This window comes from Acinonyx jubatus, chromosome B3 (assembly GCF_027475565.1).
Source record: "Acinonyx jubatus isolate Ajub_Pintada_27869175 chromosome B3, VMU_Ajub_asm_v1.0, whole genome shotgun sequence".
NCBI lineage: Eukaryota > Metazoa > Chordata > Mammalia > Carnivora > Felidae > Acinonyx > Acinonyx jubatus.
This window is the reverse complement of record NC_069386.1, coordinates 96502689-96518558: the sequence shown is the minus strand read 5'-3', so window position 1 is coordinate 96518558 and position 15870 is coordinate 96502689. Positions and strand designations below refer to the sequence as shown.

General features: G+C 41.5%; 1 protein-coding gene and 1 long non-coding RNA gene across 14 annotated transcripts in view; one reads left to right on the top strand and one right to left on the bottom strand.

Moving 5' to 3' along the window:
• LOC106981951 (uncharacterized) overlaps positions 1-15870 on the bottom strand; it is a 76057-nt gene that overhangs the window by 4044 nt on the left and 56143 nt on the right. The window lies entirely within an intron of this gene.
• NIN (ninein) overlaps positions 1-15870 on the top strand; it is a 98485-nt gene that overhangs the window by 56858 nt on the left and 25757 nt on the right. For 11 of the 12 annotated variants that reach the window (XM_027065687.2, XM_027065693.2, XM_027065692.2 and 8 more), the window contains 9 exons: positions 263-373; positions 762-851; positions 4287-4425; positions 6279-6400; positions 7676-8181; positions 9239-11383; positions 12650-12775; positions 12876-12945; positions 14472-14687. In XM_027065687.2, the coding sequence (XP_026921488.2) occupies positions 263-373; positions 762-851; positions 4287-4425; positions 6279-6400; positions 7676-8181; positions 9239-11383; positions 12650-12775; positions 12876-12945; positions 14472-14687 (3525 nt within the window). The remainder of the gene's footprint in view (positions 1-262; positions 374-761; positions 852-4286; positions 4426-6278; positions 6401-7675; positions 8182-9238; positions 11384-12649; positions 12776-12875; positions 12946-14471; positions 14688-15870) is intronic. The other variant, XM_027065698.2, reaches the window with a different exon arrangement.

Below are 15870 nucleotides of genomic sequence, written 5' to 3'. Positions count from 1 at the left end.
CAAGTGCTTAATATTTGCATGTGTCTGCTAACAGCTACCGTATTAGCATAGTTCTGTAGGATCAAAGGAAGGGGGCAAACTTTTGGGTTATAAGATAAATACCAATTTTTTAATCTTTACTTTTGTCTTCTGTAATCTACTGAAACTTTCAAGCTGAGTAAATTTTCTCAGTCTAGAGCATGAATTTATGCTTCATATAAAATGGTACAACAGTTTGCTAATTTTTAATCTGTGCCCATTTACTTTCCCCAAATTGCTTCAGGAAAACAGTCGTCTAGAAAATGAGCTTCTGGAAAATGCAGAGAAGTTGGCAGAGTATGAGAATCTGACAAATAGACTTCAGCGAAATTTGGAAAATGTGTTAGCAGAAAAGGTAAATCTGTTTGAATTTGATCTCCTGATATGCAGCCCAAAGTGTAGTTTACTCAAAAGAGCAGAAGCAATGCCACCAAGTAAATTTCTGTTAGGGAAGTATTTAGATGGCTAAAGTAAGCCGTCAGTTTTACAGGGATCTAATTTCAGAGATTGGATACAAGGGAAACATTGCATATACTGAGAAATGACCCCTGCCTTAGTTGAACACATCACTCTAGAATGTTCTCCCATCATCCAGTTGGTAATGTTCTGCATAAATGTCACATTCCTTTCATACTCAAGAGACCATACTCTGGGTGAACACCAGAAACTGAGGCCTTTGGTGGGTTAAAGGTCCAAGACGGACACTTGGGGCAAATGAAAGCTGTGTCCTTGTCCTTTTCTAGTTTGGTGACCTTGATCCTAGCAGTGCTGAATTCTTTCTGCAAGAGGAGAGGCTGACACAGATGAGAAACGAATATGAGCAGCAGTGCAGGGTAAGTGACTAAAGAGAAATTAAGTCCAGGAGGGCCTGGGTTCAAATCCCACTTCACCATTTACTAGTGACCATAAGCATGTTACTTAATCTGTGGGTTCCTCAGTTCCTCATCTATAACATGGTAAAAATAAGAGTACCTGCTCAGTAGGTTGTGAAGAATTAATGAGTGAATATATGTAGAGTGCTTAGAACAGAGCCTGGAACATAGAAAGCACTTAGCCCAAACGTTAGCTGTTACTATTTAGTACCCAGAATATTAGGGAATCATGCAAACTGCATTTAAGTCTGTTTTAGCTAGGTCAGAAATTGCTAGTGCTTAGGGGAGAATATGGTAGTTTTATTCCAGGTAGAGAAATACGTGGTCGTGTTCATGTGCTTATTCCAAAATGAGCATTTTTTAAAAATGTTTGTTTATTTTTGAGAGAGAGAGGAAGACACAGAATCTGAAGCAGGCTCCAGGCTCTGAGTTGGACATGGGACTTGAACCCAAGAACCATGAGACCATGACCTGAGCCAGAGTCAGACACTTAAACCAACTGAGCCACCCAGGTGCCCCTAAAATGAGCCTTTCTTAATTTTTTTTTTTTTTTAGAAAAACTCTTTTTTTAACGTTTTATTTATTTTTGAGACAGGGAGAGACAGAGCATGAACAGGGGAGGGTCAGAGAGAGGGAGACACAGAATCTGAAATAGGCTCCAGGCTCTGAGCTGTCTGCACAGAGCCCGATGCAGGGCTCGAACTCACGGACCGCAAGATCACGACCTGAGCCTAAGTCGGCCGCTTAACCGACTGAGCCACCCAGGTGCCCCTCTTAAATTTTTTTTAACATTTATTCATTTTTGAGAGACAGGGGCAGAGAGAGAGGGAGGGAGACAGAGAATCCAAAGCAGGCTCCAGGCTCTGAGCTGTCAGCACAGAGTTGGACGTGGGGCTCAAATTCATGAATCGCGAGATCATGACCTGAGCTAAAGTCGGATGCTCACCCGACACCACACACCCCTGAAGTGAGCCTTTCTTAATCAAACATTGCAGACCTAATCTGATGTAAATTGCTTTTGTCGTGTGTGTGTGTGTGTGTGTGTGTGTGTGTTTTCCCTGGATACCTTATTTTATTTACAAAATGCAGATGAGGCAAAAACCACTCAGGGCTTTAGCTACTAATAATTACAAATTCATACCAGAAGAGACAAAAACATTTTTATAAATAATGGGCATCTTTGATTTTTTTTTAACTCTCCTAAACTTAGGAATTTGGGATTTTTTTCCCTTCTTGAATCACAAAAACTTGTTGATTTTAACAAGGTAGGTATAACTGAGTTCTGACTACTTTAGACGTAAATTGTATTTGTGCAGAAATGAGGAAAACAATCACTTTCTTATGAGGTTGCCCACAGCCTGCCTTCCCAGGAAATATATGTGCACATTTTGAGAAAAGAGATGAAACATTAATGCCACCTTTACAATTAAGTTTTGGCTCTCGGCTCTAATCAAGTAGAGGTGTTTTCCTTATAGTTCTTAAAAGTTAGGATTTCATTAGTAAAATCTGTCATGTCTACCTCCCCAAATCCATTCCATTATATTCTTAAACAGATTATACACCATTCACCCACATAATTCACCATTTAGAGTGTACAATTCAGTGTCTTTTAGTATATTCACAGAATTGTACAATCACTACCATAGTTGATCTTAGAACATTTTCATCACCCCAGAAAGAAACTCCCACTCCACTTAGCTGTAATCTCCCCTTAGGCAATTAATAATCCACCTTTTTTGTCTCTGGAGACTTGCCTATCCTTTAGACTTCATATAAGTGGAATCCTACACTATGTGGTCCTTTGTGGCTGACCTCCTTCACTTCCCGTAGTGTTTTCAAGGTTCATCCATGTTGTAGTGAGTATCAGTGGCTTTTCTTTCTTTCTTTCTTTCTTTCTTTCTTTCTTTCTTTCTTTCTTTCTTTCTTTCTTTCTTTCTTTCTTTCTTTTCTTTCTTCCTTCCTTCCTTCCTTCCTTCCTTCCTTCCTTCTTTCTTTCTTTTTTCAGTCTTTTAGTTTTACTTATTTTGACAGAGAGATAGAAAGCAAGCAGGGGAGGGGCAGAGAGAGGGAGACAGAATCCCAAGCAGGCTCTGCACGGTCTGTGCAGAGCCCGATGCAGGGCTTGAACTCATGAATTGCAAGATCATGACCTGAGCCAAAGTCACAAATCTGATGCTTCACCAACTGAGCTACCTAGGCACCGCTGACTTCCTTTCTTTTCACTGCTACATTATATTCCATTTTTGGCCATACCACATTTTATTTATCCATTCATTAGTTGATGAACATTGGGGTTAGTCTGACTGTTAGGAATAATGCTGCTGTGAACATCTGTGCACAAGTTTTTATGTGGATATGTTTTCATTTCTCTTTGGTGTATGTCTGGGGGTGGAACTGCTGGGTCATATGATCACTGCATGTTTAACTTTTGGAGGAACTGCCAAACTTTTCCCAAGGGGTTTGCTCCATTTTACTTCCCACCAGTACGAGAGTTCCAATTTCTGTACATCATTGACAACAGTTGTTTTTGCTGTCTTCTGGAGTCGACCCATCCCTAGGGGTTATGAAGTGGTACCTCACTGTGTTTTTTATTTGCATTTCCCTGATGACTAATGATTTTGAGTATCTCTTCAAGGGCTTCTCAGAATATATCTCCTTTTTTTTTTTAAGCTTATTTATGTTGAGAGAGAGAGCATGAATGGGGTCGGGGCAGAGAGAGAGGGAGAGAGAGAATCCCAAGCAGGCTTTGTGTTGTCAGCGCAGAGCCTGATGCAGGGCCTGAACTCATGAACCACAAGATCATGACCTGAACCGAAGTCAAGAGTTGGATGCTTAACCAGCTAACTGAGCCACCCAGGTGCCCCTGCATATCTCCTTTTCCAGGAAGGTCTATTCAGATCCTTTGCCTAATTTTTAAATGGATTGTCTTTTTATTATTGAGTTGTAATAGTTCCTTGTATACTCTAGTTAGAAGTCCCTTATCAGACCATGTAATTTGCAAAAGCTATCGTCCTATTCTGTGGGTTGTCTTCTTACTTTCATGATACCCTTCAAAATAAAAAGATTTTGGTTTAGTGATGTCCAGTTTATCTTTTTTCTTTTGTTGCTTGTGCTTTTGCTGTCATGTATAAGACTTGTAGTGGTTTTTGGTTTTTATGGAGTGCCTGGGTGGCTCAGTTGGTTAAGGGTCCAACTCTTGATTTCGGCTCAGGTGATGATCTCATGGTTTATGGGATTGAGCCCCACATCAGGCTCTCTGCTGTTAGCACAGAGCCTGCTTCGGATCATCTGTCCCCCTCTCTGCCCCTCTCCCACTCCCTCTCTCTGAAAAATAAACATTTAAAGTAAACGAACTAAAAAAGGAAAAAAAGACTTGTGTTTGTTTCTAAACTCCAGGTATTACAAGACCAAGTGGATGAACTCCAGTCTGAGCTGGAGGAATTTCGCACACAAGGCAAAGTGTTGAGACTTCCCTTAAAGAACTCAGTGTCAGAAGAACTTGAGGTTAACAGTGGTTGCATTGAGCCTGACCAGGGTAAGCCATTCAGACATCATCTTTTCAGAGGCTCTGCCTTTGGTTTTTGCTTTTATGGCCATGGTTGAATATAAAATTGCACAACTTTGGCAACCAACAAAATTTAAAAAACAACCTGGGCAGTACTATTTTCTTGAGCTATTTCGCTTGTGGTCTGTTTTCTTCATTTATCCTTAAAGTCTTTATGAGAATATTTCTTTCTGATTTTTATATGTATCCACAAAGGAATGGAAAAATCAAACCCCAAGGATATTTGCTTTGTTTAAAAAAACAAACAAAAGAAATTGGCCACAGGTCTGAGAATCCAGGGCTTGGGAGTGTTACAATTCAGACACTGAGCTATTGCTGAGTGCTCCCTTTCTTGAGGAGTGCCTCACTGGTATGATGATCATTTTGGAGAACAGGCCAACCAGAAACCAGAATTTGGTTTTCTTACACTGGCTGTGTTAAACGTCGGCATTGCCTCTGTAAAACAACTAAGAAGTTAAATAAGTGTTGGTTGCCTGTGCCTTTGAGGAGGACTTTGAGTGGGAAAGTTGGAAGGCAGAGTTGTTTGGGAACGCTGCTGCTTTTTCATCAGCTTTTTTCCTCCCTCCTGGCATTCTGCCTCTTTCCTCAGTGTGTGGAGTTTGAATTTCACAAAGGGCTCATAATAAATTTTTCTGTTATGGTCTTCCCCACTGCTATGCAAGTACAGGTTCTTACAAGGATTGTTTATTCCTCTCCTTACCTGTTTATTCTAGAATAAATAAGGGATTTGGGAGGGGATGGGGAGAGGGCTTAAGACCTTTCCTGTGATTCTAAGTATGTGGTCAGTAGCCTTACTGTAGTGTGAGGATGGAACCCAACTGGTGGTGTATGATGCATCTCAGAAGCTTCTCTGGACTTTTTCCATAGTTTTGGGGGTTCTCCTCATGGGCATGCGAAGCTGTGCCGTGCTGGGGTGGTCCTTATCCCAACTATCACTTCTTAGTTGGGGATATGCCAACTGGAAAAGAAAGAATATACGGAAAGAAAGCCCAAGGCAAGACTTCATCTTGGATGCTAGCCATGCCCTTTCTCCTATCTGCCTATGGACCCCATGTGAGAAACTTTTTTGAATCCCCTGCCTTGAGAAATTCTCACATAGTATTAGACATGATCGTTTTGTCTGTGTACAAGCTCAGTCTCCAATTTATGCTTCACATTTCAGCGTCCTTCCCCGTCATCATCAGGGATGGTTGCAGAAGTGAACTCGTATCAATGACTTGAGAATTTTTCTCCCAAACTGCCTATATCCAGGTTCCTAACCTATGCCCTATTTTTAAAATTTTAGCTGATAATTTAAAATGGGGCTCCACTTGCACTATAGGAAATTTATATCGTAATACTCAATCTTCTGTCATTGAGGGGTGGGTTCGCTGTCTTGACCCATGAAGTTAACGCCTCCAGGCATCTTCTGCCACTTTGCCCCTCTGCTCGTTTGTCACTATAGTATTTGTTGGATGGATAGAAAGCTGATTGGTTTAATCAAACTACCTCACTTCCCAGCATTTTTCATTTTAGAAGGTCACATTTAAACCACTGTTTCCATACCTAACCCCACCTACTCTTCAAAAAGATGAATTCTGTGAAGGTTTGGTAGTCTGTACGTGAAAGAATCTTACTGTATTGCCTGTTCACCTTCATTTTTTTCTTGTTTTCCATAATGTTTGAAAGCAAGAAACCTCTTGGCATCGATGGTTTCCTAGTAGATCTCATCAGTGGTAATTGAGGCTGAGATTTATTCCTTTAACTGGACGTTCCTTCCTCAGAAGCCAGTTGTGTTATTGAAAGAGCCTGCTGGAGGGTCACCAGATCCCATGTGTTTTCAGGGCTTGGTTCTGAAGAATGCAATCCATTGACTATGAGCATCGAGGCGGAGCTGGTCATTGAGCAGATGAAAGAACAACATCACAGGGACTTATGTCGCTTAAGACTGGAGCTTGAAGATAAAGTAAGTCCTTCTTATTCTGTTCTCTCATTTTTTGAGCTCTGGCAAGCTTTGGCTTGTAGGACATACTTAATTCTTTTTACTTCATGGAGCATCCCTTTAAAAAAAAATTTTTTTTTTAATGTTTATTTTTGAGAGAGAGAGCACAAGCGGGGCAGGGGCAGAGAGACACACACACACACAGGAATGTGAATCTGAATCAGGCTCCAGGCTCTGAGCTGTCAGCACAGAGCTCGATGCGAGGGTCAAACTCACGAACCGTGAGATCATGACCTGAGCTGAAGGACGCTTAACTGACTGAGCCACCCAAGCGCCCCATAGAGCATCACTTTTTATACATTTCCTCTTGTGTCTGGTGGCTACCAAACCCCCCTTTGCTCAGGATGGTTTTGTAGGCTGAGCATGAGGCCTTTTCCTCCTAGGAGAGAGTTTCTCCAAAATGTATTATCTTCAGCCCTAGCAAGCATGGAACTTGAAGGCCAATGCATTATTTCTAACTTGTTGAGACACATGTTAATAAGACCGAAGAAAGCCCTTTGATACAGCATTAGGTACAACTTCTGAATCTTGGACTCCAAAACCCTTCACCACAGTGCTTCAGCTTAGATTTCTGGTCTTTGTTACCTTCTCCTCCAGCCAAGCCAGTAGTTCACCGTTCTTCATCAAACTGTCCTCTTTCGTTCATGCCATCACATGCTGTGTTACTCCTTTCTACCTCTTGAAAGTCTACTTACCCTTCAGAGTTTAGGTCAAGTGCTACCTCCTGCATGAACCCATTCCTGAATACCCTTGACCAATGTATTTGTCTGTTTTCTATAGCTCTTATATTTTTCATTCTGCCTTGTAGCGTACTTGTTTGTGCTTGTCAAAACCATGTCTAGAGCTGTTTCTCCTTGATGGCAGGACTATATCATATGCAACTTTGTGTCCCCACAGAGCCCACCGAGTGCCTATGATAGGTGTTCAATCAATATTTGAATTTAAGTATGTTAAATCCCTACCTTTACAGTTGGACAGGATGCCTGGGAAGACCAACACTATCTATGTGAAAGTCTAGTCATTTTTATCAGAGTTGTTCAGAAACTAATAAAATTCAACCAAGTTAAAAAGGAAAACAAACTATGCCTGCCTCAAACATAGCTTATTTAACATGTTTTCGAGCTGTCAAAATGGGAAAGCTGAGGAATGTCACTTGGGAAAAAAGTAGTTACCACCCCCATCACCTTCCCATCGCCTTGAGTTGGATAACATTGTGGTGGTTTCGCTTTGTGACTTCAGGTGCACCATTATGAAAAGCAGCTAGATGAAACCAAGGTCACCTGTGAAAAGGAGCAAGACAGCATGAAGCAAAAGTACGAGAATGAGGTCCGCGTCTTGGAAAAACAACTAAGTGACCTTAAAAATGAAACTGCAGAACTTCGGGGCCAGGCAGTGGTGCTCAAGGAAGCACAACATACAACTCTCTGCAGACACGAGGAGGAGAAAAAAGAACTGCAAATGAGGTGGGATGAGGAAAAGGCTCACCTGCGGGAGAAGCTGAGGCTGGAACACGAGATGGAACTCAAGGCTCGCCTGGAGCAGGCGGAGGACAGCTTTACCCGGGAGAGGGAAGGACTCCTTCGGAATGGCGCCTGGACAGAAGAGAAGGTGAGAGGCTTGACTCAGGAACTCGAGCAGCTTCACCAGGATCAGCTGAAAAGCCTGATGGAGAAGCACGCTCTTGAGAAGGAGGAGTTGCAAAAAGAGCTCTTGGAAAAGCACCAAAGGGAACTTCAAGAGGGAAGGTAAGAAAATAGGGGAAGTGGAGAAACCAGAATACTGTCCCTTGCGGGCACCAGAAGTTCCAGGCAGTTAAGGAGACTTTGACTAGATGCTTTAGTTTCTCAACCTGTTTTGCCAGTGTTTGGACATGAGCCTACCCTGAGATTATTCAAACGGTGGTTTTGTTTTTTGTTTTTTTTTAAAGACAGTATTTCTTAATGTTTGTTTATTTTTGAGAGAGTGTAAACAGGGAGGAGCAGAGAGAGAGAGAGAAACACAGAATCCGAAGCAGGCTCCAGGCTCCGAGCGGTCAGCACAGAGCCTGACACAGGGCTCAAACTCACAAACTGCGAGATGAAGACCTGAGCCGAAGTCAGATGCTTAACCCACTGAGCCACCCAGGTGCCCCCACAGACAGTATTTCTTGTTTCAATTATCCTTTCAGGTTCCAGATGAGAGTAATTACTGTGTTCTTCTGAGAAAGGCTATTTATGAGCTAAATTCTGGGTAGAGTTCTCCAAATTATGAAGTGTAGCTTTGTGCTTAACTTTCCCCACATGAAATCTCAGGTATATTTGAGGGCTTTGATCCCTTATACTCTGATTACCTTACTGCTGCTTTATTAAATAAGGAAAAGCAATGAATATATTAATATGTGTGGTTTATGTGACTACTACCCTCCAATGTATACCTAATTAAAATGAAGGAATTATTTACATTTTCCGAGTTAGGGGTTAGGTTAATGTGCATTTGGTCGTGAATGTGAAATATCAGTGTACGTTTTGGTTAAAAATCCATAAACATATACATCCAGGAGGATGCCAAAGAAGGCAGTTTCTAGATTTTCTCTAAACACAGTAAAGTAAGTCTTTTAAGTTAATTGTGGCTGCCAGTCTCAGCCCTCAGGAATGAGACCCCGTCTCTGTATAAATCGATTACACAGGAATACGTGAAGACCGTTTTTATAGAAAGGATATAAATTGTCTGCTTGGCGGCTTCTCCCGTGCGCGGGAAAATGTTTTTTGTTTGCTTCTGGAGGCGGTGGCAGTTTCAGTAATGCTGTATGTTGACTACATTTAGGGAAAAAATGGAAACTGAGTGTAATAGAAGAACCTCTCAGATAGAAGCCCAGTCTCAGGCTGATTGTCAGAAGGTCACCGAGAGGTGTGAAAGCGCTCTGCGGAGCCTGGAGGGGCGCTACCGCCAAGAGCTGCAGGAGCTTGTGGAACAGCAGCTGGAGGAGAGATCCCAGTGGGAGTTTGAGAAGGACGAGCTCGCCCAGGAGTGTGCCGAAGCCCAGGAGCAGCTCAAAGAGACTCTGCAAAGAGAGAAAGCAACATCTCTGGTCCTGACCCAGGAGAGAGAGATGCTGGAGAAAACGTACAAGGAACATTTGAGTAGTATGGTCGTTGAAAGAGAGCAGCTGCTCAGAGACCTGGAAGATCTAAGAAACGTGTCTGAAAGTCAACAGAGCCTGCTGTCCGACCAGATACTTGAGCTGAAGAGCGGTCGTGACAGAGGTCCGAAGGACGGGGAGCAGGTCCCGTGCCAGGTGGGCGCCTCAGAGCAGCAGGCCAGCCAGCAGCTTGAGAAGCTGGAAATGGAACGTGACCGGGAGAGGCAGGAAATGATGGCCAAGCTTCAGGCCATGGAGAGTGTCCACAGGGTGACCTGTGAGAAGGCAGATCAGGAGAGGGCCCAGATGAGCACAGAAATCTCCAGGCTGCAGAATAAAATCAAGCAAATGCAGCAGGTGGCATCTCCTTTCTCCAGGAGAGAGAGTGGCTGCTGGGCAGCAGGAGGCGAGGACGCAGAAGGAAGTGGAGCCATGTCCCTGCTCCAGCAAGGAAAGCAGTTGTTGGAAGAGAATGGAGATGTTCTCTTGAGCCTGCAGAGAGCTCATGAGCGAGCAGTGAAGGAAAATGTGAAAATGGCCACTGAAATTTCGAGATTGCAACAGAAGCTACAGAAATTAGAGCCAGGGTCGGTGATGTCTTCTTGTTTAGACGAGCCAACTACTGGATTCTTTGGAAATTCTGTGGAACGGACAGAGCCATTTTTACTGCAAAATCAAATGAAGCAAGTAGAAGGTGTAGCCACACGGTGCGCCCTAAGTGACCTACAAGACGACGAGGCCCGGGATCTGGGAAGTACAGGGACGAGCTCAGCTCAGAGACAGGAGGTCAAGACAGAGGAGTCTGAAGCATCAATAGAGAGTTTTTCCGAGCTCGAGAATAGTGAAGAGACCAGGACCGAGACCTGGGACCTGAAGAATCAGATTTGTCAGCTTCAGGAACAGCTAATGATCTTGCGTGCAGACTGCAGTCGAGCTTCTGAAAAGAAACAGGACCTACTTTTTGACGTTTCTGTGCTAAAAAAGAAACTGAAGATGCTTGAGAGAATCCCCGAGGCTTCCCCCAAGTATAAATTGTTATATGAAGATGCCAGCAGAGAAAATGACTGTCTTCAGGAAGAGCTGAGAGTGATGGAGATGCGCTATGACGAAGCCCTAGAAAATAACAAAGACCTCACTTCGGAAGTTTTCAAATTGCAGGATGAGCTAAAGAAAGTTGAAGAGGTGACTGAAACCTTCCTTAGCCTGGAAAAGAGTTACGATGAGGTCAAGAGAGAAAACGAGGAACTGCATGTTCTGGTTTTGAGGCTTCAAGGCAAGATCGAGAGGCTCCAGGAAAGAGCGGTGCTGCGCTGTGACTGCTTCTCCTTATGGGAAGCCCATTTAGATAACCGGGAAGTCCAACCTGACGAGAAGGTGCTCGGACGACATCAGACATGGGAAGAGCGTGTGCCCGCGGTGACAAGTGTCCATCATATTCTAGAAGAACATTATCAAGAAAACCAGGACCTCGAGCAGCAGAATGCACAGCCCGTGGGAGAAGTAAAAGCGAGTGAAATTGCCTGGCTTCACAGAACAATCCGGACACGTCGAGAGAAGCCCAGAGTACAGAACCAAGTTCTGCTGGAGGAAGACACCGCTCTGCCGGGCCTTCAAGACGGACATCTTCAGCGTCAGGCCACCATAGTGGAGTTGGAACTGGAGAAGAAGAAGCTGCAGGAGCTGACTAGAAAGCTGAGGGAGAGAGTCACTACTTTAGTTAAGCAGAAAGATGGACCTTCTCAAGGAGAAAATGAGGAAGAACTAAAGGCGATGATGCATGACTTGCAAATCACGTGCAGTGAGATGCAACAGAAAGTTGAACTTCTGAGGTAACGTATATACCTTCTGAACTTCATGGAATCCCAAGAGCATCTCACCAAATCTAACTTCCGCCGCTTGCTGTGCCTAGAGAAACTAACCTGTTAGTCCTCAGGAAGAGAGCAGTACCGTAGGCTTCCTTCTGCTTCTGTGTCGTATTAACAGATAGAATAACCCTGCCTAGGAGGCATCCCCTCCCCCTCTACAGGAAATAAATGTCATTTGTTCAGGGTGTCCTAACGGAGCGTGTTTGCTGTTTAACCATGTGCATCCTCAGTGTGTGTCAAGTCTTTAACTGTTTTCTAGCATTTCATTTGGATTGGTAGTTTTGGTTTTGCTAAATGTTAATTGTTTCCCGCATTTGATGGAACACGTTCTGTGAGAATGCCTTTTGTTTATGATTAACTCACTTGGTAGATGAGAACTCTTATACTAATATAGGAAAAATTCTGTGCTTTGTGACTTACAGTTCTTCACTCCTATCACTTGAAGTACATGCTGATATTGTGTAAACAATGGAAATTTATCTTAGAACATATCATTTGGTTGAAGAGCTATCAGATTCTAATAAATGTGCTTGTACTTAAGACAGAAATGAAACTCATGCGAAACACTGCTCACTTGACTTTATATAACACGATTGCAATAGTCTTCCAGCAAGTTTGGTTTTCAAAGACTTGGAAAATATCACATCACGTTATCTGAATGATCTGAAACAAAGTAATTGAATTCCAGATGTAGTTTTTCCCCTTCTTCAGACCATTTTTAGTTCTAAAAATCAGAACTTAATGAGTTGAAAAACATCACAAAGTGAACATGAGTGTACATATTTCTTTTATTTATGTAGTGAATTTCCTTTTTCTAGGTGCCCTGAGGTCTGTAACTAAAGCTAATACAGCTTAGCAATATGGCCCATGCCTATATAGAGCAGGTAGGACCTGAGCCCGAGATAAATGGAAGTTTTTTGCCCAAAGCAGTATGGTTGCCACTGAGAAAACCAGCAAACATAGCGGGCGTAGTCTCGGTTCCTGTCTCTGTCTGCGCTCCACTGTTTCAGCCACACTTCCCTAATGTCTTTTAGTGAAATTCTTATCTCCCCAAAAGAAAGGGGTCAATATGTCAGAGCTTGATTTCCAGTACTAAAAGTCTACTAATTTAGACATCTCATTTTAACTGGCATGGAATACTTGTTTTATTGGAAGTTCCTAGAAAGCATTTTCCAAAGATGCCACGTGACTGCCTTGTTATAATGATATTTTTAAATCTCTGTGATTCAGATGTGAATCTGAGAAGCTTCAAGAAGAAAATTCTATTTTGAGAAGTGAAATTACTACTTTAAATGAAGAAGATAGCATTTCTAACCTGAAATTAGGGAAATTAAATGGATCTCAGGAAGAAATGTGGTAAGACATATAAATTTTCTTAGGGCATTTTTGCAAGGACTAAGACTGTTTTGACTTCAACTTTTAAAGCCTAACTCTTATATTTTCACTGTCCCTTTAGGCAAAAAATAGAAAGTGTAAAACAGGAAAAAGCTGCAGTTCAGAAGATGGTTGAAAATTTAAAGAAACAGGTGAGGAGATACTTGGTATTTCCCAGTGTTCTTGATTCTGAAATTTTCTTTTTTAATTTGCAATTTATAAAATTATAGGACATACTACTGGAATCACATGTAGCTAATGATGATAAAGTTGTGAATCCCGAGTTTCAGAATGGAAACTCACCCCATGCGGACTCTAAACTAGGTTTATATTTTTTTGTGAATGTAATAATGTATGTATTATTTCTAGATTCTGAGTGTTTGATACAAATTTTATAATCAGTGGGAATGGGGAGACAATACTAGCTCTAAATCCAAATCTATGAAATACTAACTCTGTCCCTCACATTCTTTTCAATTGATGTTAGCTCCTTCCTTCATCACCATGACTGAAACCAAAAAGGGAAGGACAGAATTTCACAGATATAGAGTATCAGTATATCTTTTCGTAGGATTAGAATTGATTCAGATAGCTTGTGCCATTCAAGTGCCCAATTTGTGTAGTCTCATGACATGGGGTTGTGCAGGACAAGGCCATTTAAGAATCTGCCTGAAACAGCCAAAAGACAAGGACATCCTGGGAAAAGAGAATTTTCAGTACTAGAAACAGACAGGGTCTTAACATCCAAAATATATTCTGTGCTCTCACAAATAAGGGGCAAAACCCTGTTGAAAAAACAGATAATTGGTAGGAGTGGTCAAGTAAAGGGGGAAAATACAACATATAAAAAGATAGTTAACCTTATTAGGGAAGTGCAAATAAATTCTTTTTTCATCTTTCAGGTTAGCAAAAATGAAAGATACCATCTAGTCTTTAAAAAGGGGTAAGGATATGAAGGTACTCATACATTTTCGATAGGACTATAAGTTGGTAGCACCATGAGGAAGACATTTTGGGGGTATTCAAACCAGTAATGTAGGTGCATACCTCCTAACCCAGTAGCCCCACTTTTAAGAAAATGACCCCAAATTCAAAATGCTACCCTGTGTAAATGAGGTTTTCAAAAGATTGGTTTGTTTCTTCATAATTAAAAGAATGATAACAAACTTGTATGTCAGTGTGGGAATGGATAAATACATTATGGAATGTCTCGACACAATATGCTAGAGCCACTAAAAAATATAGCTTGTGGTGGTTTCTGAATGCACTGACTTGGAAAGATAAAAGTCTGTGAACTATTACAAGTGGAAAAAGCAGGCTGCCCAAATATCTGAAATGATTCAAATTTCCTTTTGTTATAAAAAGGAGAAAACCTCCACATACATACGAGTTTTGTATGTACATAGAAAACAATGTGGAGGGATAGGTACCCAGCTGTGAACAATGGCAACCCCTGTGGAGTTAGACCAAATGGAGGGTCTATCACTTCTTCATACACTTCCCAAGTGGTGGAATTTGTAATAATGAATAACGTATTAAATTCTATTATGAAGGATGTGTTCGTGTACGTACGTATGTATAAAACTTTGGTTTTTTCCCCTGGGTAGATAGTCTCTAAATCTGTTTTTTAGTAGAATTAGGGCAACCAGTCTTTAAAACTTACTTCCATTTTATTTAGATTTCAGAATTAAAAACCCAAAACCAACAATTGGATTTGGAAAATACCGAACTTAGCCAAAAGAACTCTCAAAATGAGAAAGAACTGCAAGAACTTAATCAACGTCTGGCAGAAATGCTACGCCAGAAGGATAAAGAGCCAGGGCGCAGTACATTGGAGGAATGGAAACAAGAAAAGTCTAATCTGAAGGAAGAACTGGAACAGTGTAAAGTGCAGGTATGGAATGTGGCCACCCTCCAGCCTTCTGGGAGAAAATCTCAAAGCATAAAGCAATGCTTATATTCAGTTTCTTACATGTAAAGTCTTAAAACAGTATAGTTTCAGCAAATGAATAGAGAAGTGGAACAGAAAGTCTAGAATTAGACTCAAATACAAGTGGAAACTTACTATATAACAAATCACTGGGGTAAAGATGGATTTCATAAATAAGTAGTGCCTGGACAACTCCGTAGACGGTTGGGAACAGATAAAATTAGATCCCTATGGGTGCCTGGGTGACTCAGTCGGTTGAGTATCTGACTCTTGATTTTGGCTCAGATCATGATCTCAGGATCATGAGATTGAGCCCTGCCTTGGGCTCTGTGCTGGGTGTGGAGACTGCTTAAGATTCTCTCTCTCTCTCTCTCTCTCTCTCTCTCTCTCTCTCTCTCTCTGCCCCCCTCCCATGTGCTCTCTTAAAAAAAAAAAGATATCTATATCTTATATAGTGCATAAAGATAAAAACTCTAATTGGCTTAGGAGCCTAAATATAACAAACAAATCTACGTCTGTACCAGAAGAAAACATGGGCCAATTTGTCTTTAACGTTAGTGTAGAGAAAAGCTATCTATGACCCATAAACCAGAGACCAAAAAAGAAATGATTAAACCAAAAAAGAAATGATTAAATCAAAAAATTTGTGGCCAAAAAAGAAAAAAAAATGCTACAGACAAAGTCAAGACATTTCACAAACTGGGGAAAAATATTTATATCCTATACCACAGAAAGTAGGGCTAATGAATAAATCACAAAAAAAAAGAGATAAAAATGGCCCTCGAGCCCATGAAAAAACTCAAAATCATAATCAGAAAAATGGAAGTAAAAACAATACTGACAGCATCTTTTCTCACCCATGACTTTTTGTTGGCAAGACTTTGGGGAAAGCAGGCACTTTTATATGTTGCTGGGAGTGTAAACTGATATTAGCCTTCTGGAAGGAAATATGCTAATACTTAACAAAATTACATATGAGCTTACCATTTGTCCCACCAAGCCCATTTCTAGGGAGTTACCCTAAAGGTACACCTCCAGCAACATGAATACTCATATGCACATATACTCAATGTAGCATTGTTTGCAATTGCAAAATATTAGAGACCATCTAGACGCTCATATATAGGAGAGTGCCTGGATAAACGTG